Source organism: Haliotis rubra, unplaced genomic scaffold (genome assembly GCF_003918875.1).
Source record: "Haliotis rubra isolate DU_JTF1 unplaced genomic scaffold, ASM391887v1 Scf1, whole genome shotgun sequence".
NCBI classification, from domain to species: Eukaryota; Metazoa; Mollusca; class Gastropoda; order Lepetellida; family Haliotidae; genus Haliotis; species Haliotis rubra.
The window spans coordinates 8047266-8069591 of NW_025764891.1; the positions used below are offsets into that span (position 1 = coordinate 8047266).

At 41.9% G+C, this 22326-nt stretch overlaps 1 protein-coding gene across 1 annotated transcript in view; it reads right to left on the bottom strand.

The window, feature by feature from the left end:
* Window positions 1–11287: 11287 nt before the first annotated feature.
* The window catches only part of LOC124289576, a 36839-nt gene continuing 25800 nt past the window's right edge, over window positions 11288–22326 (bottom strand). The window contains exon 10 of the mRNA XM_046726183.1: window positions 11288–11930. Coding sequence (XP_046582139.1) covers window positions 11288–11930 — 643 coding nt within the window. The remainder of the gene's footprint in view (window positions 11931–22326) is intronic.

Genomic DNA, 22326 nt, shown 5'->3' on the forward strand with positions numbered 1-22326 from the left:
TTAACTATTTTGCGATGCTGATGTACTGGCACGGATGTTATAGATGTCTTTTGGTCATTAAGTTCTCTGTGTTTCGGCAACTGTTTTCAGGGAACAGATATTTGGGTAACGCATTGGTCAAATCAAAAAGGGTAGACTTTCTTTTAACCTCTTTGAGTGGCATTTTAGAAACTGTGAAGTACAAATAGACAAATTTTATAGATAACAACTTCTTTATGACGAGGGTGCGACGTTTCGATTCAGATTCCTGTTCCGTTGTCAAGCAGGACAACGGTACAAGAATCTGTATCGAAACGTCGCACTCTCGTAATAAAGAAGTTGTTATCCATAAACTTTGTCTGTTTTAAACTTTCTTTTGCCTGGCATCTTATGCTTTAACCATACGTACATATGCCTACACGTTTCCATTCTTTTGTACAATCGACTCTGCTTTTAGCAGAGATTTCTTACGGACGTGGAAAGGGGTTTTGTCGCTTCTATTTACATATGACATTATCGAAACGAAGAGACATATTCATGAAAACATTTCAGTCGAGATTGCCTGTCAACACCGCTGATTCAGTTAAAAGGACAACCATTCAGAAACCAATACCTTGAAAATAAGTGAATACTTTTCGCAACCACATGAAGATTAAGACGACAGCAACGTCACAAGAAACAAGGCAGTGTTTGTTGGGCTTGTTGGACTGAACGCCTGACCTTTTGGCTATTATATTGGCATAAGTGCCATATTTACCATGTTCTTGTCAATCACATTAGGTAAAGAGTATTCTGGGATATAAATGAATCCATTAGATTCATTAAGAAACACAAGGTAAGATGTGTTTACCCGGATACTGTTGGGGCTGTATGCGTGACTGGTGTAAAGAATTCTATGTCATTTTCCATCACGCCCTCAACATATTGTGGATCGTATCCTGGATGGAAATCCGCGTCAAAACTACAAGCATGGCGTACACGATATAACAAAAGAATGGAACCACGCCGTATTTTCGCTTACAATGCTGTGTTTGTACCAACGCTGGGCATCTACTGAAAAAAAGGTTAATTCATTACATAATCCACATTTCATAGTACATTTAGATGCAGGGGGAAGTAACTGGTCGTGAGCAGCCACGAGAAAGTCTTCTGCTTCACAGCCTACTTCAACGAAGGTAAGGACTTCTAAAGGGGTCCTCGTTTTATCTTACACACTTTGACATTGAGATTATGTCGAAAGTCGTTTTAAAAAATGTGGAAGGTCTTGTTTTCCTCGTAAACCTTGACGTGCTCCACAAAAGAAAATCGATCATCAGACAAATGTATGTGTGCAAAAGAACGCACACAAATTCTGTCATGAAGAGCCTCCGCTTCAATCAAGCCACGCCCTACATGATAAATGGTGTATAAAAGCGATTTGGGGATTACTTTGGTTGTTGCTGTTGTTCTTGTTGTTGTGGTGGTGGTGGTTGTTTTGTTGCTGTTGAAACAAGCACGGCGTTTTAACCTAAATCGGCTTGGGGTCGATACAAATAATCTCTTTCTCAAACACAATGCTCAATACCACAATGGACCAAGACGATATCCCCCTCGACTAGCAGGTGGTGCCTGTCCAATGCTGTTCTTTTCAGCAGAATTTGTAACACAGTATATTTTTACGCTGTTATCAAGAACAGAATAGATAACTAGGACAAAATTAACACTTCCATTCGCAATATCCGCCCATGGTATTAAAGGTATGGCCGCGATACGCAATGAGACCAAACCATTCACAACTGAATATTAAATAAATGCATTCCAATCAGATTCGGTTTTTCCATACACATAATTTGTGATGTACTTGGAAACTATAACATTATGACCATCTCAAGTTCATGATGTGACACGATTTAAGTACACGGAAGTAATCAGCGAACCACATTCGTGAAGTTTAACTTCAGAGCAAATGGATGTCGCCATGTAGAAACAACAATAAAACGAAATTAGTTAAAACGGTAAAATAACGCCAGTAGTTACCATGGTTGAATAACGACAAACCCACTGGGACTTAGGAGACTGATTATCATTCTCTTTGTGGACGTTTGAAGTAATTCTGTGTCCCGACTTGCACTGTATTTTATCTTAGAAAACACATACAAACAAACAAATTTCTTTGCACAATAGTTCCTTTTATGTCCCTGAAATGTCAGATCACAGAGAGCTATCGGTAAGCTCTATGCACAGTATGCAAATGTGCATCGATCCTGGTAATGCTATTGTTAATTCGTCAATGACTGAACTAGATTACACACCAAGGTTACGCTTTTACCGAATTACAGTCAGTGAGTTGGCCTACTTTCTGTAATCAGAAAGAAATAGTGGCGTGTGTGTGCGTGCGTGTGCGTGCGTGCGTGTGTGTGTGTAAGAAATATTGGCATATTTTCTCTGATTTTGAAAAAAACTGTGCAGTATTATGTACTGCACTAATTATCTCAGAGGTTCTTCCTTTATACATACTCTTCGAAAAAAAGTAGGGGAACTTCATTTTTATTTTACGAGTGAAAAATGAGAGATAGACAGACAGACAGACAGACAGATATAGTTTATTAAAGTGTCACGTGAACGATTACATGAAATAAAATACACAATAGACGCAGTAAAATATCGTTCACCCAGCCAATAAGGCTTATGAGACACTATACACAAATTAATAACTGTATACATTTCATTTTAGAGTAAGGTATAAGAAGTAGTTAAAATGGATAATAATTTTTACAGGAATAGGAGTCGTCTTCTAAACATGTTATTCACAGTGGTTGATAAAATTAGCGGGTCTGACGCCATTAAAATACTTAATACATGCATATTGTTATCATACTTAAAATCTCCATTTATAAAATGATATCTAAGATCCCGATAAAAATAACAATGCAAAAGAAATTATATATATCGGAGTCAATCAATGTTAATATGATAATAATGAATGTTTTGAGAGTGCATCACCACTTGCACTTCCTTATGACCATACCATAGTTGTTTGTACAGTAATCGCTCTTGAAAGATGATTGGTGTATGACGTGAAAATTGCATGTGTAGGATTCTCATTTTCAAAAAATATTTTTTTAAAAATCCGGCTAGAAACAAACACTAACAACTGTGTGATGCAAGATTATTGTCAAAACTAATGGTCTGCAGTGATTCATCGACCTTCTTGAAAACCGCCAAATCAAGAATAACGCCCCATGCACGTGAAGGGGCTACTGCGTTGTGCAGGTGCGTCTCACGCGTTGTGTTTAGGGGGTGGTGATAAAGAGAAATGGTCTCTCTTTGAAAAGTTTGTTAACGCTTATACTTCCTATCCAACTTGAAATTTCAGGTTCCCCTACTTTTTTTTAAGAGTATATAACCATCAGGGCAATGTTTGCAATAGGCCCACGTCATCCAGCATATTGCTTTACCAACTCAACTATACCACACCTCATTCCGTACAAATAATTTATGCAGCATTCCAGGAGAATAAAGTATAGACCTTCTAGATTTTCACTAGTCACTGACTAACGGGCCAGTAGCGGTAGAAACCTGTAGCATTAACTGGATAACGACGACACACTCCTTTGTTTATCATCCAAAACTGTGTTCCACAGGAGATATCGCTTGTGTGAGATCAAACTTTATTACCCACGTGGTCAACGTATGGGAGTTGCATACTAATCTCGTACGTCACACGTGTGTCGTATCGCGTTGACCTGTGTCGTAACGACTTGACCTGAGATTCTAACGATTTGATTGGATAACCGATGACCTCTCAGTTAGGTCATGTTGTGACGGAACTACTTTTTCATTCATAACAAACACGTGAATTCATTCATTCTACAAATGTTACTACAACGAGACATCTCACATGATCGTGATTACTTGAAATATTACAAAAACACATAAAAAGTTAAATATTAAAAACTACAAGAACACTAGTATACGTATCAATCACAAATTCTAATTAATTTACAGTTTTTTGAAAATAGATAAAAGTTCGTCTGCTGTGTTTTGCTGTTTTGCTCATGAGAAAACATGGCCACTCCCGTTCGTGTTAATGACTCCGTGAAAATCGATGGAACAGTTCGAGGGAGAGTCACTTCCACCGTTAAACCTCTGGGAACATTCAGTGTTTTTAATGTCAAAACTTTGGATGGGGAAATAAGGCAAGTACACAGACACAGACTTACTGTGGTTCCTGAAACTGTATCAATGGCCCCTCCCACTAGCATTGATCAGCTGTCACTACCGGAGGATATTTTGGAAGAATTTATGAAAGATAACTTCTTTGAGGAGGTAAATGATGAAAGTTCTTTCAGCTATGATTGTTCAAACATCGACAGTTACATCCAACAAAATCGGAATCAAAACACTTGGCGAAAGACTGACTATGACATAAACATTCTCATGAAGTTCATGAAGTCAAATGGCGACACAAGACCAGTTGAAACTATACCCCGCCAGAACTGTGTGACATTTTGTGCACCTTTTTCATTGAAATAAAAGAAATCTAATGGCGAGGATTATGAGCCCCAGCTCACTTACATCAAAACTGTCCAGTTTTGACAGATATTTGAAAGGTAGAGGGTACGAAAAGTCGTTACTTAATGACAGGGAATTCTCCAAAGTACGCGAGGTTCTATCAACTAAAACAAAAGATCCTGAAGAGTGAGGGGCTCGGCAACTTACCTAATAGGGCTGAAAGTCTGTCTCCAGAGGAAATCCAAACACTCTACGATTCCGGAGAATTAGGTCCTAGTAATCCAGAGGGGATATTAAAACACATTGTGGTGGAACAATACCAGGCATTTTGGCATCCGAAGTGTTAAACCACATCACTTGATGAGATGGGGAGACATTCAGGTGAAAACAGATTCTGACGGAGGGCAGTTCTTGGAGTATAATGAACGCCAAACTAAAAACCCGCACCGGCAGTGACATTCGCAACGTCCGAGACGTCGCTCCCCGTGCATGGGCCACTAACGACGCTCGCTGTCCCCGTATCCCTGTACAGGTTGTACGCCAGTCTCCGTCCTAGAGATTACTGCTCTCCTGACACGCCTTTTATTTGGCCACAAATTCAAAGTCAGCTCCAAAGATAACCATCCTTGGTTTAAACGCGGTGCCGTTGGCAAAAATAAACTTGGATCCATAATGAGGAGAGAATGGCTAGTTCAGTTGGCATTACCGGCAAACGTTTGACAAACCATTCAGCTAGAAAGACCATGATTCAGTCTCTTCGTTCCAGTGGTGTTGCTGGGACTGAGATAATGCAGATTTCGGGACACAAAAACATTCAGAGCGTGAACAATTACTCTAGTATCACAACTGTCCAGCACCGTCAGCTGAGTAACATGATTTCCTGTGATGGTGACCTTGCCCTTCCGCAAACCATGGCGTCACATTCCAATGCAGTCACTGCTAGCGTATATGCTAGGCCATTACCGACACCAAATTCTGCTCGTTCTGAGTTTGTCAACTCAGTATTCTCTGCCCAATCCATGGTGGAACAATAAACATTAACTTGGTAACCACTGTCAGGTCGAGGGAAAGCCTGAAAATTCCACTTCGTGTCAAGTGACCGATAGCGCCGACTCAAACTTAAACTAACACGTGAAGTGACGGTTGACGGTATGTCATGCGGGGTGATGCGAGTTGCAAATTGATCGTTCGTTATTATTCTATGATGAGAAAAATTTGATTCTCTTGAAGCTTGTGTTTGCTGTTATTAAAATGTTAAACCGTTTCCACAAGTTTTGTCTTCATTATTTAAAAAAAAACAAGCACTATTTTCAATTGCGCATATTCAGGAATGTCAAAAGAAGTGCAAGGTTAGTGCGCAACAAAACCTATTTATGAAACCGGTTTCGGTTTGAAAGCCTAAAAATAACAAAAATACGCTATTTTGTCAATTTAAATGCATGTAAGACGTGGGTAATAAATAAAATACCACCTCGGTCTCATTACATACGAATTATACGAAACTCGTGACCTTCCTATGGTATCTGACGCTCGCTTTCGCTCGGTCGGATATGCCATGGAAGGACACCTCTCACTGTATAATTCATATGTAATGAGACCTCACTATATATCTCCTAGGAGATATCGTTTTGACAGTAGATTTTGTACAATGCCCTGACAATGCTACGACGTCATGTACTTGATGACGTCACAATGTTATGACATCGCTGCACTGCAAGTCTAATGGCAGTACCATGTTCAGAGATGTACATTTTTCATTGAAAATTAATGAAGAGTGATTTTGGATGATAAATAGAATCTCACCCTCGTGTCTTCTGATATCAAATATATCAACACTCGTTGATAAAAGTAAAAATATCCTCGGCAAGCCTCGGATATTTGTAACTTTATCAACTTGTGTTGATATAATTGATATCAGAAGACACTTGGTTTAGATTCTCTATATCTACTGCAGGCGTAACTAGTAACAGTATTGCTCCAGGGAATGCATGTCGTCGCACTCAAGGTATCTATAAATTTCAGCCTTAAGGAAATCATATTTCAGATGAAACCGACCTCATATTCTTGCTGAAATCCTTTCAGCTACAGTTTCCTGGTCTTTCGGAGTACCCTCCTTCCTGATATTCGTCTCTTGCCGATTCTGACCTGTTCCAATGCAAGTTAAAGACCTATGAGTTTGGAAAACCCTGTCACTACCAGTTTCTCTGGATTATAACATTGTGTAGCGCTAAAGGTCTTTTGTTCACACATTGTTCACAGTCGTATGAAGGTTTTTAAACTGTCAAGCTCTCTTAACTCTCTCAACACATTCAAATGATATAGTGACGTCTTGCTGTCTATCAGTTAGTACTCACGAGTGTGTTAACTTTAGTTTTCCGCCGTCTTTAGCAATACTCCAGCAACATCACGGCGGGGACACTAGAAATGGGCTTCATACATTGTACCCATGTTGGGAATCGAACCCGGGTCTTCGGCGTGACGGGCGAACGCTTTAACCACTAGGCTACCCCACCTCATCTTGTATTCATGCACCACTGACGGTGCTTTGTTGTCCTCACGAACCTGATATTGACATCATCAATATTGACTACCAGTCACTACCAGTCAGGCATCTTTGTTTACCCTGCAGGTATGTCATTTCCCAAAGGTATTTATCTCAGGTTAATATGTAAATTACAATGATGTTCTTTATGTAAACATGTAACGAGGCCCACGAACCTACTTGACCTTGATAAAAGAACAAACTAGTAATATGGAACCTTTTGTATAAATGTTGTAGTCCATACGTCATTACCATCTGCCAATATGCTAATGGAACATTATCCTTTGGGATGTACTCAAAACTAACCAGTTGTGTGCACATGGACTGTGTTGTGGCGTTCCGATCTTTGTGTTCTATCGACCAAAGCTCAGCACACTAGGACGTTCAAAACACAGTGTTAAAGAAACATGTATGGGGTTATCAATAAAACTAGTCATACTCCTTATTTTTTTAGTGAAGCACCATTATAACAAACATATTTTTGAAAGTACATTGATTTTTTATCAACAAACAATTAAAACGTTTTAACTTTTTTAAAAGTGAATTATGTAAAGGAATGTTAAAGTAGATTACATACCGAGCAACTTATGGAGACAGGAGATTTTTCGCATACACACAGACAAAGAAATAGGTTATTGTTCATGTGGAATGAATTATCAGCTACAATGCTGAATAACTCACTTTATCGAAGTGTTGTGTAAATGTGGATAACAGAAAATATATCGACTTCACACTTCGAAAGACCTTTTATAGTTCGAGTTTATAGTGTACCATAGTGCTAGACTAAGTGTTAAAAGCTGGAATTGTACCATATATAATTCATCATTGGCTTCACTTTGTCTGAGCTCGTGCACATGTTGCCTTTGTTGCTCCGTGCATTGACTGTATCTATCCAGTATTCCTGTATACCTACCGCCTCTGTGGTGTTGTGGTAAGTGCGTCCGCCCGGAGAGCGGAAGGTCGCGGGTTCGACCCCGGCCGCGTCATACCAGACGTTAAAATATGGTACTTGTTGGTCCCTGCCTGGCGCTCGGCATTAATGGGTACAACAAGGACTGGTCGGCTCGGAGTCAGTATACTGTGTCTGAGTGGGGTATTCATGCTTAACTGCGGCAGGGTATCTCAGTGAGCTGGCGCTATTAAACCAGCATAGGTCTGGGCTAGTACAAGCAGCACATGCACATACACACGCATGCACGTCGTCATATGAGCGAAATATTCTTAAGCACGACGTTAAACCCCATTTCACCTCACCTCCTGTATACCTCCCCTCCATCCGCTCTATCTACCTTTTGAGAAGTTCCCGTCACCATAGCAGCTGGAGTATCATTTCGGCATAGACAACACATGTAATGATCGTAGAGATCGAGATAGAACATGATCTTTGATAAGATTACAGGTGTATGTAAACATATTTATTGTTTGTAGCATTTCCGGGTCACCACTCCATCAAGTGAAAGGCAAGATGTAGTCTTGAATCATCATTTTAAATAACACAGGCAGAAACTGTATTTTGTTTCCATGTTTTGTCCAGCTCTAAAATGGGGGCGGTGGGATAGCCTTGTGGTTAAAACGTTCGCTCGTCACGCCGAAGATCTGGGTTCGATTCCCCGCATGAGTACAAAGCATGAAGCCCATTTTTGGTGTCCCCTGCCGTGATATTGCTGGATTATTGCGGCATAAAACTAAACACACTCACTCGCATAAATGCCTTTAGATGGAAAGTGGAATAACGTTAGAAATGTATCTTGGATCACCGTACACTCTTCAAAAGCATAAACGCATAGGCGTTTTCAGCAGTTCATTTCGATACATTTTGACAGCAGTCGTCATTAAGAGAATTCCTATGTTTGAATCACGTTAATCATGTCGTGGTTGTTGTGTATTGCGCGCAAACGTATCCCAAACTGTGTTTATAACCATTTGTCATAAAAAATGAAAATGATACATGGAAATTGCATGCAGAAAAATTTTCCGCGTAATGCACGAGTAGAGACAACGACTATATAAGGCCAAACCAAATTCATCATTTCATTACGAAATTTACGAGGCAAACGAAGATGCCAAGAAAAATGCCACGATTTAATGCTACTGACCGAAATGTCGCCATTGGACCTTTGGAAGCAGGGGTGGAAGCAGGGGAGTCCCAGTCTGCCGTTGCAAGACACTTCAACGTCCACCACAGCACCATATCTCGATTATGACATCGATATACCCGGTTCAATTCGACCCAAGATCGTCCCAAAAGTGGAAGACCAAGAGTGACCACTCCTGCTCAGGACCGATTCATCGTCAGCGATTTGTCTTTGAAAAAATTGCGACCAAACCATCAGAAATCGTCTGAGAGAAGTGGGAATTCGAGCATATCAACCAATGGTTTACCTGTCCTGACACGACTACACCGACAACGACGTGTCCAATGGTGCAACAGGGTACAGGCATGGAACCTGGGGAACGCTTGGAACGCGTTTATTTCAGCGATGAATCGCATTTCCTCCTGCAACGAGGGAATGGGAGATAAAGTGTCTATCGACGTCGACACGAACGTTTTGCGCCGAACTGCGTTCGACAGGTTTACAGATTTGGTGGAGAAAGCGTCATGGTGTGGGGGAGACATTTCCTACACCGGTCGATCAAAGCTAGTGGTGGTTCAAGGCAATCTTTCAGCAAATCGCTACATCGATCAAATCCTGCGACCGCAACTCCTCCCACATTTTAACGCCAGGGGGAGCTGTTTCAACACGACAACGCTCGACCCTGCACAGCTCGTGTAACAGGTGCCTATCTCGCCAACGTAAACGTCAATGTCCTTCCCTGGCTTCCAAATCGACTGATCTGAACCCGATCGAACTTGATCGACGCGTCCGTAAACGTCCGCATCTTCCTCAGACACTTGCAAAACTTGCCAACGCGTTGCAGGAGGAATGGCAAGGAACTCCCCATTAGGCAAGCAAAAATTCTTCGACTTGTGCAATTCCTTCCAAGGTGATGTCGAACAGCGACGGCTGCAAGGGGTGGTGTCACCAGGTACTGACCTGAACAATGAGTCAACTAAATTAATTCTGTCAGTGACCACAATACATATGTCCATCCGTGTGTCGAATTTCCTTCATCTATGTTCAAGCTTAATCGACTTATGTACACTTAGATTCGTTTAATACATTTCCTTATTTGTGGCCTGTGCGTTTCTTTTTTTGAAGAGTGTATTACCTGCCCTAAGGATTCTGCAAAGAGTTAAAAGCGTATGAAATTACCAACTTAAGACAGAGGTTAATGCTGAAAAATATCATCAGTCCTTGAAGTAGGTAACCAGGTCACAAGAGCCGGTCACATTTGCTATTGTCAAAATGTTAACACGTTTTCTCACGCAAGGGTTGTCATGGTAAACATGCTCGCAATACAAAAATACGACTACATATAAATATATAAACATAAAGTGATCGCTGTCCGGGGAAACCAATTGTCTCACAAGAGCGCAGTCTGCCAAATGAAACATGGCCTCTGTACATTATACATGGCTTTCATTGTGTTTTGGCATTGTTCACTGAAACGAAAATAGCGATCCCCTGGGTTTTGCCATTTCTTTTGTATGGAAATGTGCTTTGGAGACCTGAAATGTGGTTTGTTTTGCGTGTGTGTGTGAAAATCATGGATAGACACGTTCTCAGCCGACAATGAAATAATTAATTACAAATTGTTTTAGGACACTGTTACAAACAATCGACTATGGTCGTAATAAATTAAAGTTGCCTTAAGTCTTCAAACAGTATGTTAATAATTTATGCCATTTATCTTTTCATGAATTAATCCTCAAGTGAATACCTCAGAAAGTCCTATGAATGTGATGAAATAATAGGCTCATCCCAGTGTTTCTAATGGTCTGGAATAAATTCTTCAGTAATGGTCGTCAGTCCTAATTACCTTTAATTATGACTGAAATATTGCAACAAGAATACAAAAACGTTCCCAAGATCATCTGTATCAATACTAGCATACAGCTTAGATGAATAAAGCCACCAGCCAGGACAGTCTAGTGTTTGGGGCAGGACTACGGTGATGTTACAACAACCAAGGTTGAACAGTTACTTTTGTTGTATGTCCCGTGAGACGTCGGTTGGCGTGGCGACGGGAATGGTATATAGTCATTTTACTGATAGTGTAATTATCAGGCTCACATTTCCCGAACCATATTATTTTCCCTACTGCCTAGCCCTCCCTGCAATGTTAATGCTCTAAATGAAGCAAGTGTAGATTTCCTCAGGGTAGCCTGTCTCACAGTCCCTGAACGATGAGCCTTGTTAAACGTCTGTCTGACGTCTGACACTGACAGTACGGTCCCACTGATGTCTGACGTCTGACACTGACAGTACGGTCCCACTGATGTCTGACGTCTGACACTGACAGTACGGTCCCACTGATGTCTGACGTCTGACATTGACAGTACGGTCCCACTGATCTCTGACGTCTGACACTGACAGTACGGTCCCACTGATGTCTGACGTCTGACACTGACAGTACGGTCCCACTGATCTCTGACGTCTGACACTGACAGTACGGTCCCACTGATGTCTGACGTCTGACATTGACAGTACGGTCCCACTGATGTCTGACGTCTGACACTGACAGTACGGCCTCACTGATGTCTGACGTCTGACACTGACAGTACGGCCTCACTGATGTCTGACGTCTGACACTGACAGTACGGACCCACTGATGTCTGACGTCTGACACTGACAGTACGGACCCACTGATGTCTGACATCTGACACTGACAGTACGGCCCCACTGGTGTCTGACGTCTGACACTGACAGTACGGTCCCACTTATGTCTGACGTCTGACACTGACAGTACGGACCCACTGATGTCTGACGTCTGACACTGACAGTACGGTCCCACTGATCTCTGACGTCTGACACTGACAGTACGGTCCCACTGATGTCTGACGTCTGACATTGACAGTACGGTCCCACTGATGTCTGACGTCTGACACTGACAGTACGGCCTCACTGATGTCTGACGTCTGACACTGACAGTACGGCCTCACTGATGTCTGACGTCTGACACTGACAGTACGGACCCACTGATGTCTGACGTCTGACACTGACAGGACGGACCCACTGATGTCTGACATCTGACACTGACAGTACGGCCCCACTGGTGTCTGACGTCTGACACTGACAGTACGGTCCCACTTATGTCTAAAGTCTAACACTGACAGTACGGACCCACTGATGTCTGACGTCTGACACTGACAGTACGGTCCCACTGATGTCTGACGTCTGACACTGACAGTACGGTCCCACTGATGTCTGACGTCTGACACTGACAGTACGGTCCCACTGATGTCTGACGTCTGACACTGATAGTACGGCCTCACTGATGTCTGACGTCTGACACTGACAGTACGGCCCCACTGATGTCTGACGTCTGGACAAACGGTGGTTGGGCTGTCATACTGCCTCTGAAACAAATATACCCAGTACAGCCCGTGCAAGTCTAGAATGTGTGGCAAGTCTAGATTTCAACAGTTTCAGAAAAGAAAAAAGTGTCTGGTTCTTTTCTATGAATTTAAAATATATATATTTTAGGAACCATTTAGTCTGTAAAGAATGTTCATTTCAGAGACTAGATGTTAGCCTATGCTGCTCCAGACGGAAGAAGATACGACCATTAGGTCCTGCGGTTGTTGCTCCAGACGGAAGAAGATACGACCATTAGGTCCTGCGGTTGTTCGGGGACCACCTGGACTAAGAACCACTGACCGTTGTGTCCGGTGCAGCTTTTTCATTTTCTGTCTTGTATTATTACTTAGATTAAGTTGTACACTGGTTCTGTCCGACCCATTCCAATTATTGGATTCCGGATGTCAACTGATGTTGGCTTAGGCCTTTGTAGCACATCCGACCTCAACACAAAATGACAGAAGCTGACGATTGATTGGTTGACATTTCTTTTTACGTGTGCTTTTGTAATCTAACGGAGCATGAACAGTCGATATTGTATTCAATGCGTGCGTTACGTTTAATATTTGTATTGGGGAGAATGTTAGTGTTTGCAAGTTGAAAATATTAAACCATTTTAAAAATTTAACCATCACTGGCATGAGTATGCATCGAGAAGCACATTACACGTTAGTACGTTTTCAAGGAAGAACTTTGACCTTGTGACGATGTGTAAAGGTGCCCTTTTTATGTCAACCCAGCTTGCGGACATTGACGTAACATTTAAGTTAACTGGCATGTTTCTAAACACGAAGAGGGGCGGTGGGATAGCCTAGTGGTTAAAGCGTTCGCTCGTCACGCTGAAGACCTGGGTTCGATTCCCCACATGGGTACAATGTGTGAAGCCCATTTCTGGTGTCCCCCCGTCGGGATATTGCTGAAATGTTGCTAAAAGTGGCGTAACACTAAACTCACTCACTCACACTCACAATGATTACCTCGTCCACACTTGGTTTCCGGCTGCCACGCGGCGATGAGACAAACATAGCTTTACATGTGGCTGTCTTGAGCGAACATGGTGTTCATGGTTCCGTAGGAATGTTGGTTGATTGTCAACTACAACCACAAGATCTGCACTAGTGGCGGCGCCCGCAAGATGTGACATTGACTTCGAAGACACTCAAACTTGCTGTAGCGTAACTCCCCCGACGTGGCTGTCGCGTTCGCAGCTGAGGTTAAAGGGTCCGTCGGAATGGTCGATAGTGATTCCATTCAATCTTCCAAGGTACAGAGGGGCGGTGGGGTAGCCTAGTGGTTAAAGCGTTGGCTCGTCACGCCGAAGACCCGGGTTCGATTCCCCACATGGGCACAATGTGTTAAGCCCATTTCTGGTGTTCCCCGCCGTGATATTGCTGGAATATTGCTAAAAGCGGCGTAAAACTAAACTCAGTCAGTCAGTCCAAGGTACAGACAAATACCGTATTGCTAATTAGACACACGATGGATTTGGTTGGTTGGTTTGTTGTTTAACGCTGCACTCAGCAATATTCCAGCTATTTGGCGGCGGTTTGTAAATAATCGAGTTTGGACCAGGCAATCCAGTGATCAACAGCATGATGATCGATTTAGGCAATTGGGATACGATGACATGTGTCAACAAAGTCAGCGAGCCTGACCACCCGATCCCGTTAATCGCCTCTTACGACAAGCATGAGTAGCTGAAGACCAATTCTAACCCGGATGTTCACGGGTCACACGATAGAGTGAGTGAGTGAGTATTGCTTTCAGCAATATTCTAGCGATATCACGGCTGAGGACATAGGATCTTGTCTCGCCTATTGTACTTATGTCGGGAATCGAACTAGGATCTTTGGCGTGACGAGCAAAGGCTTTATCCATTAGGCTACCCCACCGCCCCTGACATACGATGGAACAGTACGTATGCATTTTCATGACTAAATAATTCGCGTTGAAAGCACTATATTCCGAAATCCTCCGTACACGCTCCAGTCCTCTCCTGAACTCTCAAGTGATATTACCCATTCATGAAAAGTGATAACTTGTAAACACAACTTCGTCGTTATGAGCTTTGCAGTGTTTCATAAAACTTACTTTTTCAACCCGACAAGATTTTTTCTTGGGGCGCAGGCACACGCTGACTCATCACATTTGTTAATAGAACTGTTGATATTAACCTGGGTGCCGTTCCACTAACCGATCTTATCTAAGATCAATCTTAGCAAGTTACGCCAATTTTACAATCGTCTTAGCTAAAAGTTACACCCGTTCCACTAACCGATTTTAGGCCGATTGTAGCCGGTCCCGATCTTACGATCCGATCCAAGCTTAGATCGAGACTCTTTCGTGCGAGAGATAGAGGAATGCGAGGCACGAGTTATCTCCCTTTGTATAGTCTAGCAAATGATGGAAGTAGTTTACGAACCAACTGAGTGAGTGAGTGAGTTTAGATTTACGCCGCACTCAGCAATAGTCCAGCTATATGGTGGCGGTCTGTAAATAATCTAACTAAGATGCATAGCGTTCACTAACATGAGCGTTCATGTTAGTGAACGCTATGTATCTTAGCTATATATAATCGAGTCTGGACCAGACAATCCAGTGATCAACAGCATGAGCATCGATCTACGCAGTTGGGAACAGATGACATGTGTCAACCAAGTCAGCGAGCCTGACCACCCGATCCCGGTACTGGCCTCTTACGACAAGCATGGGTTATTGAAGTTCAATATTCTAACCCGGGCCTTCATTGGTATTTTTCCAGCCAAGTGTAAACGTGGAGAAAAAGGCTAGAGCAAAATATTAGGGTAGTGAGCACCTTGGTTTCAGGTGCAAGCGCGTGTGAACGCTGGTTATCAGGCATAATATAATAATAATAAATGCATATTTATAGTGCGCCTATTCCACATCCTGGGGCATGCTCAAAGCGCCATGTACAGATAATTTACACGAGAGTATTTACAGCCGAGATTATAAGTAATAAACTGAGAACAGGTTTTAAGTCTGGACTTTAAAAATGTCAATTGTGTCAGAGCTTTCAATATGTGCCTGAATAACACGCAGCCTGCCTTTAGAATCCCCCACCAAATATGCGCAGTGAAATCAAACATATTTGTATCTTTTTGCTTCAGAACATTGTTCACTTAGGAGATAAACATCATGTGTTAGCCAATTTCCGGGTGTTATTGAGTATTTGAAGCACGGGAATTCATTTGGAACCGACGTTGCAATATTGTTGTACAAATGTGTTACACCGACTCGCTCGGTTGTGTTCCCATGACGACAGTGGTCAGACTGGCCTGACATTTGTAAGGCTACAGTGCAGTGTTTGTTTACATGACAGAAATATACAAATTCATTTCATGGGGGATTTTAGGGGACGCTCACGGTGAATTGTAAACCAAAAGTCACTGTGTTCTTTAATCTGATTGGTTGAAAAACGTGATCAAATGGTATTTGATTCCCGGAAATTCTCTGCGTATTAATACATACAAACATCGCTCACACCATTGTATTGTTTCGTCGTCAGCTGTGATGACGTCATTAAATCATATTGTGACGTAAAGTCCGAATGACGTCACAAATGAGCAGTTCCAGATGCTACCATGGGAGACAGCCGAAACGGCCGGTTGATGACATTTCACTGCTGTACCCGTACTCTATGTCAATGAGTGCAGACACAAAAACGTGTGTGGACCTTTTGGTTTACTTTTGTGTTTACAATGTCGATAAACATCATGTGTTGGCGAATTTCCGGGTGTTATTGAGTATTTGAAGCACGGGAATATTCCATGTGAAACAAATCCAGCTGACGCCGCTCTACCACCATGTAAGTGTAATAAAACACACTTTGCCCTGAACTATTATAGTTAAAGCACGAGGACGCTTGCGTCCGAGTGCTTTAACGTTATAATAGTTCTGTGCGAAAGTGTGTTTTATTACACTATACATGGTGGTAGGCGAAGTGTATTTCTTTTCTAAGATGCCAAATTTAATACTTTCTAAAGATAATTACGATTAATTTAAGGCAGAAAACAAACGACGGTGTCGGTGACCTAAATTAAGAATCCTCGCACAGGGCTAACTGGCGCGCTGTTCTATTGATGTGTCTGCCCCTACGTTAAGACGAACGTTACCAGAAAAAAACAAATGATAACAGTTTGATGACGGTTTACGTTCGGATTAAATATCTTCTCTGAATTATTTTAATTACATCTGTCATTAACGTAAACCATATGGGGCAATATGAACGTTGCATTTCTACTACCAGCGTAAGTTTAGATCAGTACATCCAGAGGAAGTTGAGTAGTCAAGCGACATTCCACGATTGCATTGTGGGAATGTAAACATTACGAACGTTACCGTGTTGCTGAAAACTTGTGAGTCGAAATGACACATTTTAACCGTCGTAAAACATAAACGTAATGTTTCCACCAGTGATGTTAGCTGCGTGAAGCAACAGCAAACCAAGAAACGGGATGCAACGGTGTAGTTTACTGTAGGAGGCTGTACGAGGCGATGACAACTGACATGCATCGTGACGTCGCTGACATTGTGACGTAATGTAAAATGGTTCGATTACGAGGGGGGCAGACTAGAATGGCGCAGTGACGGGATAACGTCATTCAATTGTTACGTCATCAAAAAACTATACCTTTATTTAGGAGATAAACCTAGTGTGTTTGAAAATCAGAGACATGCTTTACTGAATTGATGGCGACTAAATTTCAATTGGAACCGAACGCGTAGCGTGAGGTTTCAATTGAAATATTTAGTCGCCATCAATTCAGTAAAACATGTCTCTGATTTTCAAACACACTAGGGTTATCTCCATTCTACCATGAACCATTTAAAATCGAACTTCCTCGCTCTGCGGAAGACACTGCGTAATCCGGCATGGGACGAGAGGCGAATTGAACTCGTCTGTGAAGGGAGCAGTAGGTGCCGTTCGTATTTTTTTTAACATTACAACATAACAATATTCTGTCCAAAGAAATCAAACTACTGTTTATTCCATGCAATTATGTAATACCCGAGATCTTGGGGTTTTTTTCATCCCAAGTCCACACGACTAAAACCAGCCTATTGTTTTGTGTGCCGTGAAACTGTACACCCCTGGCCACACTATAATGGAATCGTTTGACCTACTTATTTTCTTCGAAGTAGACAGTTACGCAACAGTTTGAAATGGCGGACGAGCCAGTGTTTACATTTTGCGAAAGGTTGAAATTTGGAGTGACAGTGGGCAATACTTGACTGACTGTTGAATCTGAACCCTACAGAATCGAAGGATAGATACTTTCCTGATCAACCTACGACCTGTAACTCAGGTGAATCATATAATTGTATTTTTCGAGTTTAAATAAATGTTTTATCAGCATTTCCATCACGTCTGTTGTGTTGATATTAGTCATGTTGGTGGTCAAGCTGAAGTAGTGCGGCAGTGTTCTATACGTGCGCAGTGAAGCGCAATGAAATCAAACGCATTTTTAATCCAAAAATTTCCAATTGCCTATGTGGAATATTCGAAAGTCAGCGTCAAAATCCATGGAGTTGTTGTTATGATCCGCCATCATTGTGGTCAAACGGAAGTAGTTCTCACAATAAGATTTGTCAATGCGCGGTGAAGCGGCCTTACAATCAGATGAGCGTCAATCCACAATTGATGCCGTCTGATTTTTCTGAACAACCAATCAGAATCTAGTATTTTCTTGTTTCATGGTAGAATGTCTGATAATGTATTTTTTTTCCGATTGTTCTAACCGCTAGGTATCTTAGAATACTCAATAACACCCGGAAATTGGCCAACACATGATGTTTATCTCCTAAGCACGGGAATATTTCATTTGAAACCTCCGGCTGACGCCGTTGGTTCCAAATGAATTCCCGTGCTTCAAATACTCAATAACACCCGGAAATTGGCCAACACATGATGTTTATCTCCTAAATGCTCGCTCTTATTTTCACATAGAATGGGAAAGCCACCATTTTGGTTTCTCTACGATTGATTTTAGCTATCCTAAGTTGGTCATGAGCAACTTAGACTTTGAATCTTAACTTTACGATTGGCTTAGGTAAGATTGGTTAGTGGAACGGTATGCCGATCGTAACGTCACGCTAAGATTGGGATTTTATGGGTTTACGATTGGCGTAGGACTAAGATCGGTTAGTGGAACGGCACCCAGAATGCCATTCACAATCATACCATTGATCTTTTCATCAATGCTTAATACCTATAATAATACCTATAATACACAATAATATAATAATTTATTGTATATATCATCCACGTGGTCAACAATCATCCACGTGGTGAAACATGTAACCATCGATATGTATCTATACGAGACAACTGGGTACCAACGCGCCCCATACAGTGCTGTTTATGAAATATTTACCAAAGGTAAATGGTAATGACGTCACAACCATGATGCAGCTGTTAACTAGAGAGACAGGAGACGCACCTGAAGATTGGATAGTAAGGATGAAATGATAACAGTGAAACTGAAAGGTTTACTCTTAGTAGTTTGATTTTGCAACGGGTTATACCAATACATATTTGTGAGGTGAGGTGAAATTGGGTTTAACGTCGTGCTTGAGAATATTTCGCTCATATGACGTGCATGCGTGTGTATGTGTATGTGCGGCTGCTTGTACTAGCCCAGACTTAAGCTGGTTTTATAGTGCTAGCCCACTGAGATACCATGCCGCAGTGAAGCATGAATACCCCACTCAGACACATTATACTGACTCCGAGGCGACCAGTCCTTGTTGTACCCAATAATGCCGAGCGCCAGGCAGAGACCAACAAGTACCATATTTTAATGTCTTTTGGTATGACGCGGTCGGGGATCGAACCCGCGACCTTCAGTGATAAGCTCCAGACAGGTAAACAATGCAGTTAGTAGTGCTGTACAATAGTTGAACGACCTTTGGCGTAATCCGCTATCGAACCACTCACTCTCCACTCTTCAAGCAGAACGTCCCAAGGAGTATCAGACACCGAAGATGGTGAAACTCACAGCAGCACTGAAGCCAAGTCAAGCGCATCAGACGTGTGATATGAATGTATTGCTCAATTCATCTATGTTCAGCCGAATACTCATGGACAGTAATTTTCATTGACAACCAATAACATTTGTACTTAACATCCAGTTCCAATATCTTTTTGTCGTGTCATGCCATTCGAGGAACTTGTATAAGACGTCCTTATGATGATTTGGCAATGAATTGACGGACAAGTTGTGGAATCGTCAATAGCCAAAACGATTTTTTTGCCCATAAGGTCGTTCACTTGTGTGTCACCTATATTGGGTTTGATTGGCAGCAACAGAATTTGCTTTTATATTTACCTTTTATATTGATCTCCTTCAGCAAACTTCAATCGAAACGATCAGATTAAATATGTCGGCGGGAGTTCGGTCGGTTTGGGGTGATGAGTGGGTACGTGGAAGGAAGCAGCCACTTGCCATGGCATACTGAAGGGATATACCGTTGACCATTCCCATTTTGTCATGTTAGAGGCAAACACACAGCATCAACCCTCGCCAAACGGTACATGTCCCAGCATATTGCGTTTCTGCGGCACGAAACACGAACTCGGCCATTCGTCCGATCAGTGAACCCTTCACCTCCAGTGACGTCGAGCTTGACACCAAGACATTGCACTAAGGGGACAACAAAGGATGTCTGAGAAGTCGTTTGGCTCCATACAAAGCCGACTTTAGGCGATTTCGGGCTGTTCTGTTCGACAAACGACGATGTTGAGGCCAATCTGTGTTAAACACGCCACTTGACATGAACGGATGAAGTCTTGGGATTCTGAGAAGGGTTGTATCCTTCCTCCCCTCCTGGTTGCCCTGTACGATGACGGTCCTCAACACCATGCTCGATGGGTGAACACAACGGCTCTTACAATTGCCTTAAAGGACATGTTAGAATTGACCAGTACTAACAACATACCAATAACCTGCTACTTTCGAGCAGTTGTCAGGTGAAGAGGCCCGTTATTTGCTAATCAAAAGCGAAATCAATCGATTTTCCAAGTGATCGAGCTGTAGGAAACCGAAACTTGATATTTTCTGAGTGCCGGGTACACGTATTGCACGTGATGATTGCCTTTGATCATAAAATCAATGTATGGTCCACCCTTTGAAGGGTAAAATTATCATTTAAAAAAACATAATCATGATAGAAATACAAATAGCTATACGGGATTTTGAACTCATACGTTTTTGATAATTGAAGCTAATCTAAAAAATAAACAATACATCTTATCTTTTCAAAGTCTAAGTAATCCAGATTCATGGCTGCAGCATGTACACTCATGCAGATGCGGGTTGGAATTGGTCTTCATCAGGGCTGCGCAATATAACCGGTTTACCGGTATTTACCGGTTCAGACATGAAAACGATACGTATTGCGGTACGCTGATCGAAAACCGGTATTTTGACTTGCATTCGGAAAACTTCGTAACACTCGGAAATCTTCGGATATTTCCTTTTTTCATTTGTCCTAAATATTATTTACATTTTTATTTTTAATCATGAATGAAAGTTGTTATTAAAGCTTAATCAAGCATAGTGATTTTGCTGTGTATTTGCTCTATAAATCAAGCATTACCTCGATTATAAGTAGTTTTTACTTCACGCAATATATTGCAATACACCCCTAGTCTTCACCAACCAATACTTGTGCAATTGCGACTGATTCCGGACAGCCGTTGTCAGAATAAATCCAAATAGAAAAAAAATTGTAGCCAAAAACTGTATAACTTTATTACAGTTATTTATATGACTCTAATGCTCCTTAATCCATATCACCGCTGGTTTGTATGCTATCACTTTCATTAATTCATTAATTACTGTCAAAGATATAACAGAAAAAAATATATATATATATTATCGTGATAGTTATAGCCTTAAATGGTTATCTCCTTGGTCGTGTGTGTCATCAAACCAAAATGTCCAATTCAGGGTCATTATTGTGTTTTCATGTGTCCATTGTTGTCTTATCGTCTGTCCATTGCTGTATTTAACTATATGTTTACATCTATACCGTTAGGCAGTCCAGTATTCTGACGGCCTGGGTAAGGGCGACCGCGAGCAGGATGTGCTACTCGTAGGAAACGCCCACTCATTGCATCTTACGTATTTGTTTATCATATATAGTATAATCAACTGAAGAACTAATTCCCATGTCGACATGACACCTATAGCGACTGATTCAGAACTCTTTCTGGGTCTAGATTTTCGAAGCTCTTTTAGCTTAAGATAGTCGTAACCTCATGGGTAGTCGCATCTGTCTTTGTCTTAGGCTATTTTCGAAACGATCGTAAAACTTAAGATACATTAGCTAAGATCATAATCTAAGAGAGGTATATACCTGTCGTAACTAAGGTTGCGCGAACTTACACCTTATTCAAGTTGGCAACCTACATTGGTCTTGGGTTTGATTGTGAAGATAATCTTAATGAAGTTTACAGAAAACCCCGGATTTTCCGCGACCGTTCGCGTCAGTTAGACACGCTGGACAACGATGAACTGATCTCTCGTTCTCGCCTCATCATGCTATCTTTAACTTAGTATCTCTTGTTGAGGCTGGTTTGGTTCGGGAGACCAAGCGTTCGGTGCCCCTCTCACCTGAAATACAGGTGATGGTACCCTCCGCTTTCTTGCCGAAGGCAGTTTCCAGTCTAAGCTGGCGGATATGCACAGCATTGTGCAATCCAGCGTATCGGTTCATTTGGTGTCCATGTTGACGTCTGCTGTTTACATAGAGGAATTCCGTGACGTCATCGGGGATTCCCTGGATACGGTTTACGACAGCTGTCGTATCTAGACCTTACGACGA